Source organism: Excalfactoria chinensis, chromosome Z (assembly GCF_039878825.1).
Source record: "Excalfactoria chinensis isolate bCotChi1 chromosome Z, bCotChi1.hap2, whole genome shotgun sequence".
NCBI classification, from domain to species: Eukaryota; Metazoa; Chordata; class Aves; order Galliformes; family Phasianidae; genus Excalfactoria; species Excalfactoria chinensis.
Genome location: NC_092857.1, coordinates 35,089,479 through 35,113,623, shown reverse-complemented (window position 1 = coordinate 35,113,623; position 24,145 = coordinate 35,089,479). Strand labels below are relative to the sequence as shown.

Here is a 24,145-nt window from a genome sequence, read left to right as displayed (position 1 = left end):
TGACTCACAAACAGGATACTGATGTCTTTCTGAACAAAACTACAGGTAACTGCTATAAGTGCCTGCTATCAATTTTAAACAAAACAAAACAGGAAAAACACGAACCCACTTCCACCAGAAAGCCACGGTGATGCACAAAAAACTTGCATGCAAAGCTAGGAATGCAAAGGAGATATTACATAAGCTACCATTAACCATACTAGTGGGCTTTTCACTCACTGTTATTATTTCCTTGAAATTTGTACTTCCTCTTTCATTCAAAGACAGAGCTGAAACTTTTGGTTGGTGACATGCTCATATGTGCTATATAATGAAGATGAGGACTTTTGACTATCTGTGTTTACTAACAGCAATTGTTTTTCAAATTACTTCAAGCTTACATTATTTTTGTTTCTTTTTCAATTCATGCAACAATAATACTACAAGCCACAACAAAATGAATCATTAAAAAGAAACATTTTTAATAAAAAATGCATTGCGTTCTTAGGACAATCTTGCTCCTTCACATAAAGTAATACACTAAAGTTTTGAAAGTAACAAAATACCTGAAAAGACAGTGTCTACCTACAGGGAAATTGTCTTGCATGCTATTGCCAGAAAGGCTTAATTTCCTCACCAACTGAAGCACTTCTGTCTATCAAGCCAAACCTTCTGAGTGTCCTGCTGCCAGTGACTAAGTTTACCGAGCGAAAAAAGAAGATGCAAATACTTAAAACTATGACAGCAGAACAGCAGGGAAAGTGTTCAAGTCTGTATCCAGCATGGGGAGGTGGAGTCAATTACTTCTTACTTCTCACTTTCTATAATCAAATGTATTAATTTTTTATTTGCACTCTCATAGGTGCAGTGAGGATAATATGGTAACTAAGGGGTTCCAGTCCAGGCTTTAACTGTGAGTAACTGGCAAAGAAGAAAAAATAAGTTTGTTCAGAAAACATAGAATTCTTGTCAGATGGGAAGCAGCATAAACAATCTGTTTACTTTAACAATGCAATTGTTCATTACTAAAGAGAGTGTAATTACAACATTGAACAGACAGCGTTTGGGGCTCTTTTCTCCTGTTTCAGGACACAAGACATTTGTATCACATTAATGTCTGAGACAGTGAATTAGACACACTGAAAACAAGTGGTTTCACTGCTCCCACAGACTGTAGCCAAGTTCCTTCCCTTCTCACTGCTGAAAGTTTATCCTCTAATAAATAATTCCCAAGACATCTTGCAATAGGAAGCATTCATGAATGAATGCATTAATAAATGTTTCCTATTGCAGGGCTCCCTGGGAATTCTTGTAATACTTGCAAGGAGTTTACAGACCTTCATTAGTTACATTAAAAAAAGGAAATTTGCTACTTCTGAACACACTATTTTGCCCTGTTTCAAAACATCACAGCAGACAACTAAATGCTGGCATGAAGCAAAGCCAATGACCCGTTATGTACTTACCATGTACCACATGCTTGGCCACTTGGGATCATTGAAATAAGTGGATTGGGTACCTCCAGGTTTATAATCCCTCTTTATCCTTCTTTTAACCACCTGCTGTTGTATCCACTCCACCTGCCAACCAGGAAAACATTTGGTAAGTGTTAGGGTTCCATGGAGATTATCAAGAAATGTGTGAAATCTTGGGAAGTTTCCCATTACCATACTCAAAGACATATTTCATGCTAAAGAGTTCATTTTGGCAGTGGAAATGTGCAGCTCACCTTGGCATATGGTTCACTAGGGAATAAGTCCAATTTTGTTAGTGCTACAAATCTCTATGAACAACTACTTAAACCTCCTGCTAGAAGGATTTCATTTGCGATCACCTTTTGAATGCTATTATTTTTTTTTTCATCATTATTCATTAAACTTCTTTTCAAACTTATAAAACTATTATAAAGTGTAACAGTAGATCACAAGGAGAAATAAACTATACTTCTGACAGGCTTTTGTTTTGTTTAAAGTCTGTTTCTGAAAACAAAAGCTTTCATTAAAATACTAAAATACTTTGCTTAACCAATATCAAAATCATCCTCACTGCTTGGAGTGAATAATACAAAATTAAAATGTATTTTCAGTAGAGTAACTCTGTGTCAAAATTCTCAATGCCAGGTGCTCCGGAACATAATTTTGTGCAAAGTACTAGTACAGGGAGAAACAGACAGGTATTGAGCAAAAGGTCAAACTATAACAACAAGAAGAGCTTGAAACATCAAAGACAAGGGTTAAACACATAGTTCTTAAAATCAGATTATTTTCTGTCATCTATTTCTTCACAGATTCACAATACACTCAGAAAGAGTGATACTGAAAGGGACACAAGCCTTAGAGCAGATGGGACTGCAGGCATTTTGGCATTAACTAATCTAAATGGGAGCTAGTTTCTATGAATGTAAATAGCATAACTATCCACATAGAATAAAGAGATTATACTTACACACATCTACCTTACTTAAACTTCATATTTTTTTGCTGAATTGTTTCATGGGATATAACTATAAAAATTCAATTCACCTCTTCCCAAGCAAGACAGCCATTTCCTCTCAGCAGCCAACATTTCACCTTTTATTTCTACTGTTCATGAATATCTGTGTATGCACACATATATACATATGTATAGAATAAGTTTAATTTCAGCTCACATATTTCTCTTTGTCGCTTGTCAGAGACAGCATTGACTTTTTTCCGTGGCAGGATAATTTCTACCATTTCATGAGGGCCTTAGCAAGACAGGTCCACTGATATCAATGGAAATTCTGCTTGAGATCCATCCCACCTCTACCTTTACCATCACTACCATATGGTTTTCATGATTTCCTTTAGAAAGTAGAATTGCATTTTTCTCTTTCTTAAGAATCAACTTCAGGATCAAGAGTATTCTACTAGCAAAGAAATTGTCTGGTTTAAGAATGCAAGAGTATGAGATAATGTTCATGCAGAAATCCATTTCTCTGTTCTTCCATTAACCACTGTAAATCCTTTTCAACTTCAGAGAAAATTGAGGTATTGGATAGAGTGCCTTTTCCTCATGATTACTCTGCTCCTCTTCCAGACCAAGCCACTACCCATCTCGGTGGACATTCTCTTGATGACCTGACAGCTGGCTGTCCCCTTCAGATCTTATGAGATTCAGAGATCCATGCACAGAAGTGAACAGACACTCAGCCTTCTGTATGCCATGCAGTGGACTCTGGAGGCCTGTGAGCTGTAGAGTGTATCTGGCCAGAGGCTAAAAGAGGGAGAGCCAAAAAATTGAAGAGGCTGTTTTAAAGCGTAATCAACATCCCTCTTAAATGGATATCTCCTCCGTGAAAAACACTGATTTATAACCGATATTTAATGAACCCCATCTCCTTGTTGCCTCCTGCCCTGCCAATATATGGTTTCCTTTCAGACTCTCACAACAGCTTTCTTTTTTTTCTTCAAAGTTTATTTCGTTGCAAGTAGCCCAGCCCTCCCATCACACCTGAAGCCAGATGAAAGGCATACTATATGTCACTTGATTGCTGACTCAGTTTCTGCCTGGATTGCCTTAAAACATGGACCACAATTCTTTTATTTTTAGTATTTAGCAACTGATAACAAAAAATATTCAACCTGTCTGAAAAATCAAATATGATTTTCAGTTCTTATACAGTTCTGCCTTCTAAACTTTACAATGAGATTCAGCTGTTCATGTTAGAAATGTTTTCAGCTGCAGGAGAGTCCCAAGGCTTCAATGCCATGGAAGCATTTACTGACACCTTGACTCAACATTTAGCTGAAGGAATTAGGCAGGCAAGCATGCTACCCTGTCTCAGAAGGCTACAGAAAAAAAGTTGTTTAAGTCAGATTTCAAAGTGATACAGGCTAAGTGCACTCAGAGCACACTGCAACATGTATGGTTATTCAGATTGAAAAATCATTTCTACTCAGCTCTGCAGAGCAGACTGGCCAACCAGCAAAATGACCTGAAGATCTGACACAGATATGAAAAGGTCCACAAAGAAAAATCAGAGAGCAGAACAAGATCAAACCTTCTACCACTGCTAACTGACTTAGATGCATGAACACTAATGGAAGAAGGTAGCAGTTATCAACAATACTACCACTTGTAAGTCAGAGAAACAAGGCATATAAACTGGCATCAGGACACCCCTCCCCTAAGAAGTACCAGTAGCAAATATGAGAACTGAGGAAAATATTTTCTTTAGTAAACAGAACCAGAGGAGTGTAAATTGTTCCAGGAGACAGTGCAACACACACAACTTAATGCCATTTCTATAAAGAAGAATGAGAGGGGTTTTCCTCACAAGACAAATGATAAAACTCTTTAGCAGTCACTGTGAAAATATGTTCTCTCCATTTATTTACTCCCTATTCAGCTGCAAATATCTACTGATTGTTAAAAAGATATACAGTAGGAGCATCAGAGTGCTTGCTGAGAGTGAACATCCACACACTTATGCCTCAAAAAACAAAACAAAACAAACAAACAAACAAAAAAAAAACAACTAGCAATTAATTCATTTTCTCTCTTTTCCTGTTATGCCAGATGACATTACTGAAAACACTTATCAGTCAGCCCTTTAGTTTAAGCAGTCACAGATACTGTCTCAGTGTGCCATTTCACTTAATATAAACAGCAATAGGACAAATAAACAATTCTGTACATGCATATAGATAAATATTTCTGTACATGCATGTATTTGTATAGGAGCTTGTATCACCTGATTTGATATGCAATACAAGCTAGAATAATTGATGGTTAAGATTTTAGTGACGTACAGATAGATATGTACCACCTTTTGACAAAAAAAAAAAAAAGTGACTGTCGTACAGATCATGCGTTTGTGACAGAAGGTATGCATAATACATGCTGGATGTTGCCTATAATTCCTGATTCAACAGCTCCCAGAAAAGTTAGGGAAAACATATGAAAGAGTAATGCTGCAGAAGGGCTGTACAGCATGCACGATCAGACCTAATGCCAGAAAAAGAAATGTAACTCTTCTCATAAGGCCTAATGACAATTTCATGTACATGTAAAATTGCTATAAATAAAATAGCTGTTCGGTCTCATTCAGATACAGATTTATGCAACTGGAATGTTTGCATGAGAACACATATGGGAAGATAGCAGAGGCATCTTTGTAATCATAGATACAATGTGCACCAGGACTCACCTTGGGCCCTGCAGATATCCAATTAAACAGAAGGGGCAGAGGGAGTCAAAATGACCATTAAGATACAGTGACTGTACTGTCTTGAGGGAAGACAGTGCAGAATGCTAGCCAGAGTAAATCTAAGCAACACAGAAGGCTTGATCACAGTCCTGGATTTAGCCCCATCTGCAAGATTTTTATCCCACAGCTTCAGTCAGGATCTGCTTAGTAATTGTTTTTATACTGAGGATGCACTGATACACCCACCTAGGATATAATTTAAAACATTCCAGGAAACCCATTTTCTCATTTGAGAAGTCAGTGCATAAAGCTTATTTTACAGAAAATATCACTGCTACGGAAATAGAACACTCTACTGAACCCTAAGGCTGGCTTATTTTCTTTAAAAACTGAAGAGAAAAACCTGCCAGCAGTCTTCAGTCTAAGTTACACTGTATAATTACTGGATTATATCAATGAAGACTAGGTCAAGACTCAGCAGTTATTTTAGTATTTCCTTTGAGTATTTCATGTGTTTTCATGCACATGTCACTGTCAAATGCTTGGTGTATTTTGGATTTGTTTGATTCTGTATGCAAAGAGCTAATTTGTATGAAAAATATTTTCTTTTAAGAAGTGTCTACACTTCCGAAACTACAGGCCTTAAAGGAAAATCTCTGAAGTAATTGATTATACAGATTCGCATCTCTTGCCAAAAGGAGACTCTATGCGAACAATGAGGTGCATTCTAACATTTCCATAAAGTCACACTTGCTGAGGGGGAACAGTGCACATTTTCCCATTGACTTCAGTTTTGAAAGTTCCATTTCCTGAATGTCTAGAAATGAAAGCCAAGCCAGATTGGAGACCGAACCATTAAAATAATAATAATAATAATAATATAAAAAAAAAAAAAATCATCATTTCCAGTCTCCTCACTCATAGGCTTGTTCTATACACAACACAGCTCTTCTTCACAGACCTTCATGAAACAATGCTGCGGAATAAAAGCTGTTCCCAGCTTATTCTAGTATATCACTCTTTCATTCTCTGTGGGCAAAAAGTATATAGTGTTATCTCTATGTGAAACTGAACTGCTTTCTACAATTTTCATTCTCATTAATTTAACAGAATTAATGAAAAAGCAGTCCTGTGTATGTATGCAGCAGTAAGAACTCCTCTACTGTAATAAACTGTGGGAAAAAAAAAAAAAAAAAAAAAAAAAACACCCAGAGAAAAAAATGGGAAAACTTAGTAAGCTGAAAAATATAATCCACCTATTATCAAAGCAGGATGATTTTTAATATACAAACACTAGACAGCCTTGTGAAACAGCACGTACTTTGTTTTTCAAATATGTCATGAGGAGGTCTGTTAATAAGTATTTTCAAATTGATTAAAAATGTTTCAAGTACAGTATGTGAAAATGTTATCATTAAAAAGGAGAAGGTATAAAGCAAGTTGGAGGCATATTCCTTTCCATTTTGAAAAAAAAAAAAAAAAAAAGAATGGACAGGGAAGCAATATCCTAACCCTGAAGTAATGTATGCATTTCATATCAAAAGTCATTATTCTACATCGCAGAATTAAAAATAAATAAATAAATAAATAAGGTGTGAGTATTCAGTTTATGAAAAAGAACTGCTGAAAGTGCCACTCTCAAACATAATCACAGAATCATTCACTTCATACTGTCCTGCACCTCGAAGAAAGTAGAAATTCCTGCTCAACTAAAATGAAAGGAAGCGCCAGATGAACAGTATAAAGAAAGGACAGAAAACTCAGGGCACATGGAAAGTATCACCAAGCTAGCAGTGAGATAGCAGTGAATCTGCATGGAGTCAGGCTGAATGAGCAAAAGGGGCAATGCTAAACCATGTTACAACCTGCTCTCCGTGGGGATGGCTTCACACTGCACCTGCTGTACCTCAGCCTTCACTCCTTAAACACTGAGTGCTGACCTTTACTTGAGACACAGGCAGAGAGGGCAGGAAAGAGGCTGACACTTCCAGAGAGGGAAACCAAGACTGTGCCTGGCCCACTGTGGGATATAAAAGAAAAATGGTTCCAACTACTCATCGTAGCAGAAACAGTCAGTTATGAGTTGTTACCATTATCAAATTTTCTGTGATGAGCTCTACTTAACACACAATTTGACAACACTCTCCGCTCATATTTTGCATCCTTATGAAAACAAACAGTCAAAAAATTCAGGACTTAAGGAGTGTAGGAGGATATGCCAATTTCCAAGTAACACAAACTGGCTGTGGAAGAGCTGAGACTGAAGCCATCACTCAGCAATGCAGGAGGGCTGGGGAGGCCACTGGCACACCTCCTGTTGCTGATGGGCAGCCACAGAAAGAGACTCCTAAAGCTGGATTGCTCCACTTAAGAGGAACTGCATGTTTTTTAAATAATTGAACAGTAGGCTGTTTTCCTAACCTATCTGTATGCTCTGACTCACAGTAGCAGCAGTCAATTTGCACATAAAAATAGATGAAGACAGTTGGATAAAGTAGCTGTTGACACAGGTCAAGAGCTTGGAAAATTATTGCAGATGCCATTTCACAAACTGCAGGGGTCTGAAGTTGGATAAAAAGTCAATGAATCCAGCAGTGCTAAGTGATGCATTCTCGCTGACTGACAATGTGCTTCTTCAGCAAGGGTCAAAGACAATCCACAATCAAAGAAGTTGTCATAATTACACTACACATAATCTGAATAAAAGCAACATAAAAAAAAAAAAAAAAAAAAAAAAAGTAGATTTTAAGACAGGCTGAGTAGAGGAAGAAAAGCAGAAGAGGAGAGAAGGCTGCAGAGAACACTTCAAATTATTACTTTTGCTGAAAGAAACATGTCTTGCACAATTGCAGAGAAATCTACAGCAGCCTGACCTATGGAACAAAGCTGAAATTCAATGCATATTTTTCCATCTCATGGCCACAGAAAAGTCAGGCAGTCCTGATATGAATTAAATGGTTTCTGCCTACTCTACTATACAAAAGTAATGCATTACAGCACTCAGGCATACTTCCACATACTTGAGGTACCACTATCCACAGCTGTGCTTGCAAACAGATCCAAAATGCCAGTTACCTTTCCTTCATACCCTTCTCATCTCCAGATCTCAGGACCCTTCATGAGCATTGTATGGGAGATTGGTAATCACAACCTGAACCTCTGATTAATCAGCTGAGGCAAGTATGGGGTCAGCTGTGGGAGCACAGGTGAGAGTGATGTAGCTGTGCTCCCTGAAGGGGTGGAGCTCGACTCCAGCTCCTCTGAGACCTCATTTAAGGGCTGACTCCCACTGAGGCAGTATCTCTTGGAGATTGTTTGCCAGTGAGGACTGCCCCAGCTTCTTCAGCCAAGGCACCACCACTGGTGAGTTTTCCTTTGCTTTTTCCTTCTGTACATTTGTTACCATCTGTATATTAACAACCAATACAAGCATCAACACAGTTCTGCCTCCAGCTGTGTGTGGCAGTGAAGTCTCTTCTTGCGTTTACAACAAGACTTGGGAGGAGTAAGTAGGGGAGAAATGCAAGAGGAAAGGGCACAGCCCACATAGGGGCAGCAGTACATTTTCTCTGTATCAGGAGAGTTCACTGCCAGTTTATTATGCCAGGAAAGGCAGACATCACACTGAAATTCTGAAGGAGCACAGAACGTCAGCTGCCAGCCAGGATGTATATCCTACTGGAAAGGCAGGCAACAGTGGAAGTGGCAGAAGCAAAAAGATTCTGTCACATTGCTTACAGATCCACATCATCTCTTGTTGGGGAAATCTCTGCACGTCTCTTATTCATAGATGTGAATGCAGCAGATGTAGAGGGAACATTACTGAGGCCTCTGCCCATTTCTTCCATCCGGTGCCACTACAGACTTTTGAGCAGATCACAGTTCAGGATGACCATCACAGAGAAGCTTTGCAGCAGAGCTGAGAATGAGTTACAGGGTGCCAGGAGGCTGCTAGCAGCAGTCCCCAGTACCAGCTGTCCTAGGCAGTGTGTCTTAGGCAGCAAGGGATTCTCCCTCCTGCAGACAGAAGTGCCAAAGCCAGCTCAGATGCTTCTGGTTCTGTTTCTAAGGTAACTCAGCCATGGATAAGTCAGGAAAAATCTTTGCTATACCAGCTTGAAAGTAACTCTCATGTTTATACAATGCACTTTAATATTTATCACCTTGTTTCATACAGTTCCCCTTGTAACAACTCATGTGTTACGTGGTAACATGATTTTTAAAGACAAAACAAAAACCACTATAACTGATATCTGCTTACACTGTTACGTATATTGGGTCTTGGGGCAGAATAATAATCTGGAACTCCAGTACACTGTGAGGATTAGTACAAACATCACTCCAAATGCAAACTGATACATCAAGACTTCCTCTACCCTATGTCTACAATCACATATGCTTAATAAAAGGCCAATACCAAATACAGTATCTACAAGAGAATAAAACTTTAAACTCTCTAAACTTAATTAGCTTTGAAGTCTAACATTTGGCAGTTGACATACCTTGGGGTTTATGCTTCTATTGTTATGACAATGATATATATGAAAACAAAGTGAAGCAAAAAAAAAAAAAAGGTAGAAATATCTGATAGATTTTTTCTTTCCTCAGGGTAGTCCTTACCGCTCTTAATGCAAATGATGTACTTCAGACACCTGCATGTGCTAATTTCAGTTGGCCCTAAATAATTTACAAAATGAATTTTCAGGAATACAAATCTCCTGCTGGGTCAAATCTAAACATCAAAAATACCACAGCAATTCCAAAGATGCAGAACAGTCCATGGCTTGCTGTAGCTTCTACCACCATAGATATCCACCACAAGTTACCAAATATGGTGAGAATTGCTGAGGTAGTATAAGTATTTCAGAATTAAGTGATATATAATATATGAAAGTGATCTACTAGTCTCAATCACAGCAAACACAGGATGCTTTTCTGGAGTAGTCTCCTAACTAGCCAAAAGCACCTTTGAAATCATCCCTATACAATATTGCTTCTCTCTTGTTTTTTTTTCTTTTCTTGTTTTTTTGTTTGTTTTTTTTTTTGTTTTTGTTTTTGTTTTTTTTTTTCTCCTGAACCCACTCTATTCCTAGCATGTAATAAAAAGTGTATGTTTAGAATTCAAAATTGGGTCAAAAGTATTTATTTCAAGCCTCAGTTTTAGAGTTGTGAAATATTAAATAGGGTTTTGTTCTTTTTGGAAATATCAGTGACATACTTTGCACCACAACATTTCACTAGATCTTTGGCATTTCAGATGCCTTTGAGGCACAACTTGAGGACTCCTCCTACTTCTTTCATGGCACACACAACACACACAAAAACAAACACAAACAACAATAAAAAGATACAAATTCCTGTGCCCTTTCAGACATTGCTCATTTAATCTCTCTTCTCCTCAATTTGTAGCTCAAGGTCCAGTGCAGCTCCTTTTGTCTTGAACACTTCCAGCTTGCAGCTGGCAGTGAATTTGGGTGCTATGAAAACACAGTGATTGCTGGATCTCTTAAACATCATCATCACCTCCTGAAATAATCCACAGAGCTACTTATTAAAGACACGTGAAGCCAGCCTGAGGAAACGCTGCAGTCCAGACCCCCAGGCAAATGAAAAAGGACTGAAGTTTCCTTTCCTACATCCAGTAGGCTGAATGAAAGCAAATGTTTTTTTAACTGAAGTATTATTCCCACACCTCAAGAACTGCTGACAGTGGTTTCAGTAAGGTGGTATCTCTCAGTTTCTTCAAGTCAGACCGCATAAAAGCTGGAGCGATACTTGATTAATGAACTTGCTGTTTACTGCTCTTCCTTATTTTTAAGCTTTGAGTGAAACAAGGGCAGTATCTTGGCTTTGCAACTCCTTGACAGTCCCTCTGCATGTTCTGACATGAGAAACGTGCCAAGAGCAGTTGCTTAGTTAGGGATTTATTTCTCAATGCTCACAATTCACAACACTCTTCATATTACAGATTGAGAAAAAGAAAATAAAAAGCATTTTTTTTCCATAGATCTTACTTATGGGACAGAATTTTTAATTGTATATACTACAGCTTTTTCAATCTTCAGTCAGACTGCTCACATGAATTTGCAGTATGGTTTGTACAGTCTTGCCAAAATTTCTGTTATCTATGTGTACACCATTTGAAAGCTCATAAAGCTCACTGCTTTATGAGCTATTACTAGTTGGACTTCTGTTAGGATAAAAAGACTTTAAAATGACCTAACATAAATGTGATTTTTCATGGTAACTGGCTATGAAAATTCTCAAGTGTGCAAACATTCATCTTTTGAAATGAAGGTAAACTTTGTTTGATATCATCTGAGATGTGCTTTCACCAGGGCAGACATTTCAGAAGCTTCAGATGATGCCTCCTTCAGGTTTCCTTACCAAACTGTATTTAGGTGAGACAAGCAAGGTTGTCCTATGTGTGCACTTAGCAGGGTGGCAAATCCCACTCCTGGCTTCCTTCATTCAAGGCAAGGGATGCATGCTGACACAGCGCATACTCCAGTAAGCAGCACAGAAACGATTAACAGAAAAATAGATACAGAATGAAATGTTTCTCGAGGTGCTCCTCCTAGATGGGGAAAAGAAAATTTACAAGTGTTCAAATTACAGCATCCAAACATGCATGCTGGCTGCCAAACTGTTGTAAAGGAACAGCAATAGGAAACAGCCAGAGGTTGAAGCTAGATAACACCAGATAAAGGAAAAATGGAACAACTGAAAGACTTCTGAAAACTCCACAGTTGGTAACAGTGTTTTGTTGTAATGTTTTCATTAAAATTGGAAGATTTCTAAAGGCTATGTTCTGCTTCAAACAGAAATCAATTCCAGGGAGCCATATGTCATCTGGTCAAAGATGGTTTGACAGGATGACCACAATGTTTCCTTTTGGTCTTACAGACTTTGAGTCTGTTGGCAGAAACAATTTCTTAGGAACACCCTGGAAAATGGAAACTTGTCTAAAATTCAGAAATTCTGGCTTTATTATATTATCATATACAGTTGCTGTAATCATTATTGAGAAGAGTGGACTGATTCTGAGCTTGGTAAAAGTACTTAACATTATTTTTTTTCATCTGGATCCTTCACAAAAGCAAAGATAAACCTATATTCTGGTCCCCACATTTATTTAGAATTTCAGTTAATGAGAGTGATGGAATTTACTCCCCCTCAAAAAAATGGAAAACAATAATCTAGGTTAAACACAGCTTATACAAGCAACAGTCAACACATCAATAGATATGACTGCTTAAAGTGGATTACAGGAAAAGAATTTAGAGTGGGAGTGTTTTATTTTACTAAAATATTGTCTGCGTTCATACAGTGCTTTGTGTGACATTGAGATCAAAACATTTTCCTAGAAATACATCCAGAGTGCTCACTACACACGTTTCACTTGCAGAAGTGTATGCCCAATGCCAGTATGATCCTGCTTGCACACAGGACAAGGAGGCTTGGTGATGGCTGTGTACATTCAAGTCCCAGAGCTTCACATAGAGTATAGCTTCTCTAAGCCACAGTACTGCAGCACAAATTGGATTAAGGACCTGATGATGTGAAATACAACATCCAACCAAGGAAAGTGACTAGGTTCCAGTGAAACTGTCCTTCCAAAATGATCCTGTAAAAACACAGGTTGTTATATGCACAGGGTTTGGTGCGAGAGGATTCTTTTTGCTCTGTCTTGAAGAAAGTTGTCTTTCCAGCTCCCCATACTGCTCTTTATTATCTGCTAATAACACTTGATATGATAATTGATCTGTGAGTACCATCTTTACTTGTTGTTCACAATTTAAAATATCTGGGTGAGGTAACTGCCACTGGAATTGTGTTGTCTGACAGAAGCAGGCAGAGAGATGCATAACAATGTTGATGCACTAAATCAGGATCATATATTGCTGCCAGAAAGTTTTCCAAATGCATGAGGAAAAAAAGAAAACAAAACACAACTTTAATCCATTTTCTATGAATATCCTGCACTATAACCAGTCTCATCAGTATCGGATGAAGCTGGATTCCCTCAGGAAATGGTGTGTAAAGGCTGCTCTGTCACATTCCTAGACAGTCTGTTCTGAGATGCTCTTGTCCATAGTGTTTTATTTCAATCCCTCTCTTTCTCTGATCTGGCATTCTGGCATTTGGGCCTGCAGGATCAACTCATTCCAGAACCATGTATGTTTCTCTGGTTCAAAACTAGTATCTCTGCACTTCCTCCTCTTCTGACTCTAGCTGGTATCCGGCAGTTTTATACTGCAGCAGCCAGAACAGTAATTTGCTATCTCTCTGCCACTGGTAATGCAAACTGTCTCTAACGACAGCAAAAACACAGTTTGTATAACATGAGACCATTGCAGCTGTCAGAGATGCTGTTTTCCCTGGCAAGCTCCTAGAAGGGAGATTAGAAATGAAAGGACTAACTCTCCATGTTTCTTTTGAAACATTTAGTCACCCTATCATTTATTATCTATAAACCCATTTTGTTGTTAAAAAAAAAAATAAATATGGAGGAGAGTACTCCTTTCATTGGAACTACAAGGAAACTCAAATGTTATTAACACTTAACAACACAGACAGACTACGGATTGACAAGCATTTTCCTTTATGATCTTCTGCTCTTACGTGATTATAACTGCTGTGAGGAAATAGTCATCTTATAGGCTTAAATTGCTCACTCATAAATTCATGAAAAGCAATGTTGTCATCATTAAAGCTGACCAAAATCCTTTCACTGTTCCTAAATTTTGAGAATGTAATATGCTTTTCTTTTCTAGGCTTTTTTCTTTCTTAGCATAACATTTACACCTACAAAAATAGAGGTGCACACACCTGTGTGATCTTGCCATATATGCACAGCACAGCCCTCATTAAAGGTCTCACTTTGAATGGGGCTGAGCGTTCCAGTTCATACAAGGAGAGCTGACCAGGCAGATGTGTGGTTATGCAAGAAAGCAACAGCCATGTGCTTAGAAGCCCTAGCAGAGAGTTGCTGAGGCAATCTATCCCTGAATGCAAGGATTTTAGAAAGCACTTAGATAAATTAAGGCACACAAGAGAATCTAATGATGCCAATTAAGCTAGCTGCACAGCATGCATGTGTATCTTCTGCAGTCTCAGCAAAAGTGGGTCTTCTAGTCCCTGCCTAACCCAAATGAAGACTACCCTAGCATGATGCACCATACTGCAGTGCATGCTGCCCTAGTTGCTACCTCAGCCTTTGCACATGCTGTGAAACTGTCATGCCCCTGATGTCAAAGGGTCTTCTGACAAAACAGCAGAGAGACGGAAGCTTGCCCTCCTATCTTTTGTAGTTTTGTTAGCACTCATTCAGCTTCACAATTGCGATACTGTCAAAGGTTGTAATACCTAAAGAAGTATGAAGTAGGAACCAGTGCAAGTATTCACAAAGAAGTATTTAGGCCCTAAGTAGATCTGAAGTTAGGTGCTGCATGCAATGGAGTTTTTTCTGAATTCACCCACTGTTGGCACAGCACTGCAGTTCAAGTACAGACTGAATGCACATGGTAACTGTGACCACTATCAGATAGACCCAGGTTAGATCTAGGTTTTAAGATAACAGAAGGCAGGTTTCCACTGAACTTCTACAGGTAACAGTGAAGAGACCTATAAAACTGTTTTCTCTGATTTTTCCTCCAATTCAAGAAACTTAAGAGGGATATTTAATTTTTAATCTTAAATCTGATCAATTATGAATGTAGCACTGCATAATAGCCATTTCAGAAGTATTTATTCCCTATGTAGCATAGGGAAAGACTGAAAGAGCACCTCAAGCCTGCTATACAGCAACTATCCCCTGAGCAATTTTTCTTCTAATGAACACTTCTGTGTAATTTTATAGGTCCTAAATGAAATTGTGTAACATGATCTAGATTGTAGTCACAAATTCTGCCACTGATCCTAACTTCTGCTCCACATATTTACTGAAAATATATTTTTACAGACCAACACATGCCTTGAAGCAAAAATGAAGGAGTCCAGATGGCATGCCCCTCAAATTCACCAAGTGCAGAGTGGTCAAAGAACAGAATTTCTGAAAACTCAACAGTATTATCAAACAGCTCTGAGCTAAAATCCAGCTAATCTTAAAAGTCATGAATACTTATGTTTAAGACACACATTGCTTTGCAAATTTCTGAATAGTTTGTGCATTTTTTCTTAATAGACTGAACCTCTTCCAAAGCCCTAGGCCATAGCATTTCTTTAATATTTCACATTATGTTTTGAGTGTTCCTTTTCCAAAATCAGAAGGTCCAAATTGCACAGACTCAAGAGACCAACATGATCTCCCTCATTTGAATATTCTTGTCTCAGGAGAGTTTAGCTATTTCTTCTAGAAATGGCTGAGCCACTGCCTACCTCTTTAGGGTCTGGCATTACTTTTTTTCATTGACAATGAAGCACAGAGACTGTAACAGCAGATCTACCACAATCTCTATAGACTATTTAGTGATGGGATGGGATGTTTGTTGCATGGTCTCACACATTAGGTTTTGATAGTACACTACTGGTCAAAATTACAAGCCCACACTTTCCCATTTCCAAACTGGTCTTCCAGTTTCCCAGCCCAACTTGGTACCAGCTTAAGAAAATAACTATGAGAATAGCAAGAGAGCACCATTCTGCTGAATTTACTTTTCATTCCTAAAACCATTTGCTACACTAATTAGGAATTGCGCTGGATAAAACCTCTAGACTAATCTCTAACTCTTGCCCAACAGCTAACAGTGAGACTGACATTCCCAGAGAGTTCTGTAAAATGACCTTGTCACCAGAAAATTATTATATTCCAAAATCTAACATTTCTTTCTAATGTACAAGCAGATAAGGAGCAGAGGGAACAAAACCCCTTTGAGGCAGGTGCAATAATTAAGATGAAACTGAAGTAAGTACAGGTAATGAAATAATCTATATTAAAAAACACTTCAATATTCTGTAAGAGTGGATATTTTCACTTTTCTTTCCTAAAACTATATTACACAGAATTCATATTGGCTTTTCTGCTTTCAGTAGGAAACATCAAAAGATAATTCCACTATGTACCTGACATGATTGTTTCTGAACATTTCTTAAGTGCTAATAGAAAAGTCACCTATCATATGGATATTGTAATAGAATTAGACATTAACAAATTTCACAAATAAGCCTCGATCCCTTCTGCATTATCATTAACTTCATTAAATAATTCTCCTTATTGCAGATAAATGAAGAGAAATCATTATTACTCAACAAAATTTGCTAATCGAAGAACCATCAACTCCTGTTAGAGCAGCAATGGATTTAGTCTGCAGAGCATGGGGACAGCCACACATGCAGTACAATCACTTGGTACTATGTCAGTGTGCTCTGGATTAAGCCTTTTTGTCTTTAGGTTTCTGCCATACAGTGTTTATCTTTGAGATGGGTTCTCATAATCCACAGGTCAAACATGCCCCATGAGCTGAAAAAGAACACAGCATTTTTGGTTGCTATTCCCTAGACATAGCTGGCCTGAAGATGTCAGTAGTTGGACTAAATAATCTTTACAGGTCCCTTGTAGCTGAACTATTTTATACCATTTCATTCCTCAGAACAACAAGGTGTTTCACCCGACTCTCTTCGGTACTTATGGTGTTCTGGTGCAGGCAAGGAAGAAACTCACTTTATGACATGGCTACTGCTCAGCCCTAGTACTGCTCTGGATGCTGGGTTTTGTTGCTATGCTTTTCTCTTCTAGGTCAATTGACATTGTTAAATTGTCCATGCTGGCTCACCAATGGAAATCAGCCTGACGCTGTCTTGCAGCCTCAGTAGAGTACAAGAGATTGATTTCTGTTGAAGAAACTCTCCCAAGGATTTTTGCAGGTGGAGAATATGGTAATGTAAGGCTAACACAAAGTACCCCATAGGCACAGATTTCAGTAACTGCTACACTAACAAAATACCATCTCATGCAAACTTTACAGCAACATGAAGAGCTTAGATCAGTGCTAATTATAGAAGGATTTTATTCAGCTGCTCTTCAGTGAGCTGTAACCTTGTATCTCAAAAAGCACCACAAAAGAATCCAAGCTGCAGGTCTATTTGCTCATGTTTACATGAAACTTTTAATGCTCTGGACACAGGTATCAAAGGGAAATGTTCCTGTGCCCTGTCACACACTGTGATTCTGTTCATGTTCTACCTTACTGGCAATTGGCTCCTTGAAACACCAAGTCTGATTCTTGATTTTGACTAGGCTAAAGCAATGCTCACATTAAAGCTCTTTGAGGCAGCTAGATAAAAAGCCTGCAGTGGTAAACACTGCATTACTTACCAACTAACTTAAGCTCCCCAGTTAAACTCTACATGTGGAAGTCAGCATGACAGCTCCTATTATTTCACTTCCATGTAGAATTGATTCTTTGACCTCTGGAGTGCTAACGTAGATTACAACTACCCAGGCAGACATCAGTAACTCACCTGGTCCCAATGTTTAACACTTCTGTTGCTCTGTTTGGATAACAAAATCTTTGCTAATGAGGTAGCACTCAGCTGTGCCAGTATGAAAAGCAACCTTTCCCATTAACAGCATTCTTATCAAGAGCTTCTCAAAGATTTCAGTCCAAGAAGTCTGCCTATTAAAACCTGGGATTTTAGTATGATAATAAAATCCTTCATTCTTGCTGAAGTTTGTGTTTTCTACATAAAACACAAATAATTTGAAGTTTTCTCCTTAGTCAACCTCACACTCCAGTCTCAGCACATTTAGACTCATGAACAACTGGAAATCACAATTTGATGATGCACATTGAAAATTTTGACCCTCTTAGAATCATAGAATCACCAAGGTTGGAAAAGACCTAAAAGATCATCCAGTCCAACCGTTCACCTATTACCAATAGCTCCCACTAAACCATGTCCCTCAGCACAACATCCAGTCTTTCCTTGAACACCCCCACGGTTGATGACTCCACCACCTCCCTGGGCAGTCCATTCCAGTGTCTGACCACCCTTTCTGAGAAGTAATACTTCCTAATGTCCAGCTTGAATCTCCCCTGCTGCAGCTTGAAACCATTCCCTCTGGTCCTATCACTAATGACACGAGAGAAGAGGCCGACCCCCAGCTCACTACAACCTCCCTTCAGGAAGTTACAGAGAGCAATGAAGTCTCCCCTGAGCCTCCTCTTCTCCAGGCTGAACATTCCCAGCTCCTTCAGCCTCTCCTCATATGACCTGTGCTCCAGACCCCTCACCAGCTTTGTTGCCCTCCTCTTCTTGATTTGCACTAAACATTCTAATCCAGTGATCAAATGTGTTGCTGCCCAAAGCAGGCTCTACAAGCAGTGGCATATTCTTTTATTCTTTACCAAAGCAAGACCATAACCTTGTGGTGAAATCCATCCTTTCTTCACCTCTTTAGCCATCAAACTCCTGCACCAAATCAGGGTATTATTTAGCAGATTGAACTGGCACAACCCCTTCTACACAGGCACATGGTGAAACATTTACTCCTGGCTTCTCCCACTGTGCTCCCCTCTGCCCCCATGAATAACCACAATGTTCTACCAATATTAAAGGTAGGATTCTGCTTTTACTGTTTACCCTCTGAGGGCTGCCCAGACAGCTTGTTGTTGGCTCCTCAGAGATATGCCTGCTAATGTTTTACGTGCTGCCACCACCAATCCTACTGAGCTCATGATGGCAAAGGTAGAACACTCTAAAAGCTTTGTTTCACCAGGTCATACAGAATCATTCTGAGCATGGCTAGGTGAGACTGGGTGAAATGTAGGTATCTGTAGCAATCTTTCCACCAGGTACTCTGATCCTGGAGAAGTGGTGACAAAGGTATGACACTGGAAATCCTTCACTTTCAAAGGATGAGGGAATCTGCATCAGCAACTAGGAGTTCAAACTCAAAATAAACCTATCTGAAATAAAATTAAAATAATAATAATAATAATAATAAAGTAAGATGTCATCTTACTTCATACTGACAAACACTAATGCCCTAAAATGATTTCCCCATTAGTAAATATGTTATTTTATTGGAAGTTGAATTACTATTTTTAGATTTTGCCCTTCACTAGAAAATCTTCATCTCACATAACAGATTATTGTATGAAAAGACTGCCTTTGCATGTGTCCTGTCCATTTAACTTCCACATATTACTGTTATGTGCAAGGTTTTCAAGTATACTATTTCATCAGAGCTGTAATTTCTTCAGTGACAGAAAAATCCCATTGGAGTTTCTACATGTTTTGTATTCATATAAAGCCTGACTTATACAGCCAGGTTGCAATTCTACTTTCACACTTCCGTTTCATTTGGTGCATCATCACTTCACCACTAGTGAAACCCAGAGGTGCATCACATTTTTTCATTCCTTCCCTTGGAAATAAATGCTCAATTTAGTTTGATTTCAGGAGAAAGCCTGCCAGCAATAAACTCACCTATTCCATATCTGAATTAGAGCTTCAAGATACTTTTCAGTTATGCACTGACTAGGTCTGTCTTCTCCACTCTGCTTCAGTCCTGCTCCCTTTATTTCACAAATCACCAAAACAACTTCACTGAACAAATTCTATGGAGCTAAAAAAAGGCTCTCAATTCACTGCATGGTGCTTTCAGTGACCCTTTCCAAAGTCCAACCACAGACATCACATCAGCTGGAGAGACCAGAAGCCTCTGTAGTAGATTGCATTGAGTGCTAAGCTTGGCTTTGACAAATAGTACTAATCTTTGTCCTGACACTGACTACTCTTGGCTTTTCTAACAACATGTAGAAAACAACATGCAATTATAACCAAGAATAGAAAAGATCCCGTGGATATAGCTATGTTCTGAATTTTCTACTTGATAATCTATGTTATGAACATTAAAGCCTCACTAACACATCTGTTCTTAGAACTCTCTGATCATTTCACGCGACAACCTACAGTATTTCTAGGCAAAGACGTGGATGATAGTAGTCAAAATCACGTTATGCTGCACATCCTTTATCTTGTAATCTAAATGCAAAGTAATGTTCATTTAATGCTGAGACAATTGACAAAATGTGCAATATACACACCTTCAGTTTATGTTCCCTGTTGGACATATTCATACAGTTTATAATAGTGTCAAGATTCCTTTCTAGAAGAAAGATCAAGCCAAAGATCATCAAAGCAATTCATTAAATGAAAGCAGCATTTTACATTACCTATATATATTATCAATATATCCTATATATCTATTTATCATCCCTCTCATGGTCAGACAGTGAAATCAAACATAACCCACATAAGCAGTTTGGAAATGCCAAATATCAAAATGCTTCCACTAGTACAGGTAACTTAAGCAAGGAATTTCCCCTCAATAAAAATTCCATCATTTGAAATTTCCTAAAGTAGCAAATTAATGATTCACATCTAAAGCAAGCACAGAGCAAGCAATTGTGTGTACATACTACACAGAGATTTTAAGCATTAAGTAAACTATCATTAAATGATTTGGAAAGTACACAAGCCTTAATGTTTCCTTATTCACAAATACACATGCCATCTAATCTGCTGCAAATGTTGGCATTAGATACAGTGACAATCATAAATATAACAGCACATAATACCAGTCCTTTAACATTCACAAAGCCATGTGATGTGCCTTTTTTAAGATCACACCTTTTGTTTTTAAAAGGTCCATAAAAGGCTTATACCATATAATTGAGTTTCCAGTCTACTTCAATAATCCTGAAATGTTACATGCATAAACTGACTTTAGGCCCACAAATACATGTCCACATTTTGACATGTCTATGGCTGCACAATAATTTCCAAGCGTGAATTCAGTGGAGCAATGAAAAGGTGAATACCAAACATGTTACTAGACCATGGTATCAGACCGTCAGCTTCTTTTTGGTTATAGAATCATTTACAGGGCTGACTACCCTGCACAGCCCTCACTAGGGTTTCTCAGTATTGCAGTGATATTTAACAACAATTGGACAGAAAGACTCCTGTATATACGGCAGCACAGAGTACAGAATACAAAACAAGACCTAAATGCTAAAGCATGGAAGACGCTGGAAAACGAACTATGGCCCTATTTCTGTGCTGTGCCGAGCCACAGAATTCCTCTCAGTTTTGGCCACAGAAAGCAGGGCCAGATGCCATTGCCACAAAGGGGTGTAACAGCAAAAAGTAATGGTGGTACACGCATGTGAACTTATATGTATCCAACTGCTGAACCTTTGTGAGCATGGGAAACAGCATGGGCTAATGAAGATGTGAACACTTTCCCTTCCTCTTGCAGCATCACCTGTTGTAAGTGCAGTGCTGTCTGAAGGATGAGTCCATCTTGGCACTCATAGGAACAGATACACACAGCAGTCAAACAGTCTTTTATTATTTTATAAATAAATCAAGCAGATCTTAAAATTATGATCAGTGGGAACTACCAAAAAAGACCACAGAAAAGATTTTTCTTATATCAATTCCTCATACTGAACAAGAAGTGCAGGAAAAAAATGAGAAACTTTCTTCTAAACATTGACACCATCCTATATTGTTTATCTTCACTTCAATTTGTTTTACAGAGTCACACATGTGCTCTGGAAGAAAAGCAAAGCACAGTGATCAGTACATTAAGAAAATTCCTATACTGCTACGTGAACACGTTTGACATTATCATCCAAGAATAGCACATTCTTGATAGCATGGTATTGTCTTCACTACATTTTAATTGGAAGCAGAACCTTAGCAAACAGATAATGTGTCAGTTCTTGTAATGCTATATGCCATTCAGGTAAACATCTCATGGTATGATATTTCATATAAAATATGCAAAGGCTTTTCCTTCTGACACATAGGTGGATTTTCTTACCTTTGGTTCCATTGAAATGAAGCTGTGGGTACCTCTACTTGAGAGAACTGACCTTTTAATTGTTTTACTATGATAAAAGTGGTAGTAATCCTTCAGTGTTCCAATCTGTAAGGGGAGAGATGAAAAAAAGAGAGGGAGATTTAATTTATGGAAAGCGGTTTTCTGTTTTTCATTTTTAAAGGTCTATAAATTATGCAATTTCCTGCTGTGCTGAAATGTTACTTGAACCCAGTGATCATCTTTCAAAAGAAGGACATATGATATGAAATGGATGGAGTGTCCTTGAGGCATTAACTGCATAACCAAAGATTATAATTGAGCTGCTTAGTCTGTCTGTATCTACCTTCTTAATGTTTAATTTATATGCAGTACTTTAAGTAATTCTGCATCAATCTATATCCAAACTGTCTTCAAATGGCAAGTATAAAAATCATAAAATGACCATAGTGTCATTAAAAAGCATTCCATCCAGTTTGCTTCAGTAGCTGTACTGTAAAATGCACTAAATTTGGTTATTTATGTAATTGACTTACAAAAAGCATGTTCACAGCATCAGACTACACAAGCATGGGCTTCTCTCTTGGACAAAGGTGGTCAAAGAAGTAGAATAAAGAAAGGTGGAAATGTTGACCTCATAAGATAGTGACTAGTTTGAAGTACAGAGTCAAATCAGGCAAAGTTGCAAATTTCACAAGAGTACAGTATCTCTTATTCATCCTACCATCACAAAGTGACAATACAAATGTTAAACAGTGACAGACTACACAATTTGAAAAAGAAATTTCCCCACCAATCTCAACAACATAGAAGAAACTCATAACATGAAACTTTAGTTTCACCGACCTATAAAAAAAACATTCAGCACACAGGTCATTCTGGAAGTAATGCCTCCTATTTATCTCCACAGAATCTACAACAGATACAAAGAAAACAATAGCACAAGAACAAATTCTCACATACAACACACTAGTTTTCAACATAGTACCACCATAGGCTATATGCTTTCACCAGCCATGAACAAGAGAAAGCATGACGCATTCATAAACATCTGCACTTGTGGAGGTGACCCACTGTTTCACAGCTATTATGACAACATCATTGCTATGAAAATGTTGCCCATCCAGACCAACTTTCACTGCGCTCACATCCACCACTTCGTCTCCAGAAATGTCCAGCAAGTGTTGCTGAATGTCAGTGGGAGCCATTTTTCCTGCATAGAGGAATTCAGCAATACATCTAAGCTTCATACACACTTCCATCATTTTGTCATACTGCCCCTCTGTTGCCCTCTGCCACGTGGCAACAAAATGTAACAGAATATTGGTGGAAAGGTTCAGTTTCTACTGCTGTATCACCAACATCCCCCTCTGATAATGTGGGCCGAGATAATAAAATAGGATGCATTACTTTAAGAGCAACCCCCACATTTAGGGAGAACATCTCATCAAGTTGTGAAATTTCATCTTCTATTGAACTGTAAATCTTGTAAGATGAGTAATAATTTAGTCAAAACTTCTTTAATGGTGAACAAAAAAAAAAAAAAAAAAAAAAAAAAGGAACAACAGAGCTTACTGTTGTTTCAAGTTAAAAAATGAAGCACCTTCAGCTAACTGTCTTGGCTTTACAAATAAACCATCAAAAAAGATGGAGCAACAAAGATTCCATATTTTAAATTTTTATCTGTAGGAATACACATGTAGGAAATTTGATTGTTTAACATTAAATGTTCAAAGAGAATTGGATACAAGCCACTGAAGAGCTCCAAAAATATGCTTTGACTGTTAGGAAATAAAAAACTTGAGAAAATAAAACTAAGAAATACTAACAGATATATATATATATATATATTTTGTTATCACAAAGCACTTTTATATTTTATCTTAAAGATGTAAGTGGAACTGGGAATGAAAGGAGAATCAGGGTCATACTCATCACTGTTCAGTTGATAAAACAGTATCTCCCTTTCAGAAAGAATATTTTATGTTTTGTTTAAGTCCAATAGCAAAATGTTCAGTTAAAACAAGTCGGTTTATCACAAATTAAATACGACTTGGTTTGACTAAGACTAAATTAAATACACTAGCACCAGAATACTAATCTCCATGCTGTCTTCTGTCTGAAAAGGCAATTCAAGCTTAAGTGGTGTGAATCTG

General features: G+C 38.0%; 1 protein-coding gene across 3 annotated transcripts in view; it reads right to left on the bottom strand.

The window, feature by feature from the left end:
- Window positions 1-24,145, bottom strand: part of PCSK5 (proprotein convertase subtilisin/kexin type 5) — a 257,001-nt gene that overhangs the window by 207,260 nt on the left and 25,596 nt on the right. For all 3 annotated transcript variants that reach the window (XM_072358970.1, XM_072358971.1, XM_072358972.1), the window contains exons 2-3: window positions 21,993-22,097; window positions 1,446-1,559 (exon numbers count right to left, since the gene is read on the bottom strand). In XM_072358970.1, coding sequence (XP_072215071.1) covers window positions 1,446-1,559; window positions 21,993-22,097 — 219 coding nt within the window. The remainder of the gene's footprint in view (window positions 1-1,445; window positions 1,560-21,992; window positions 22,098-24,145) is intronic.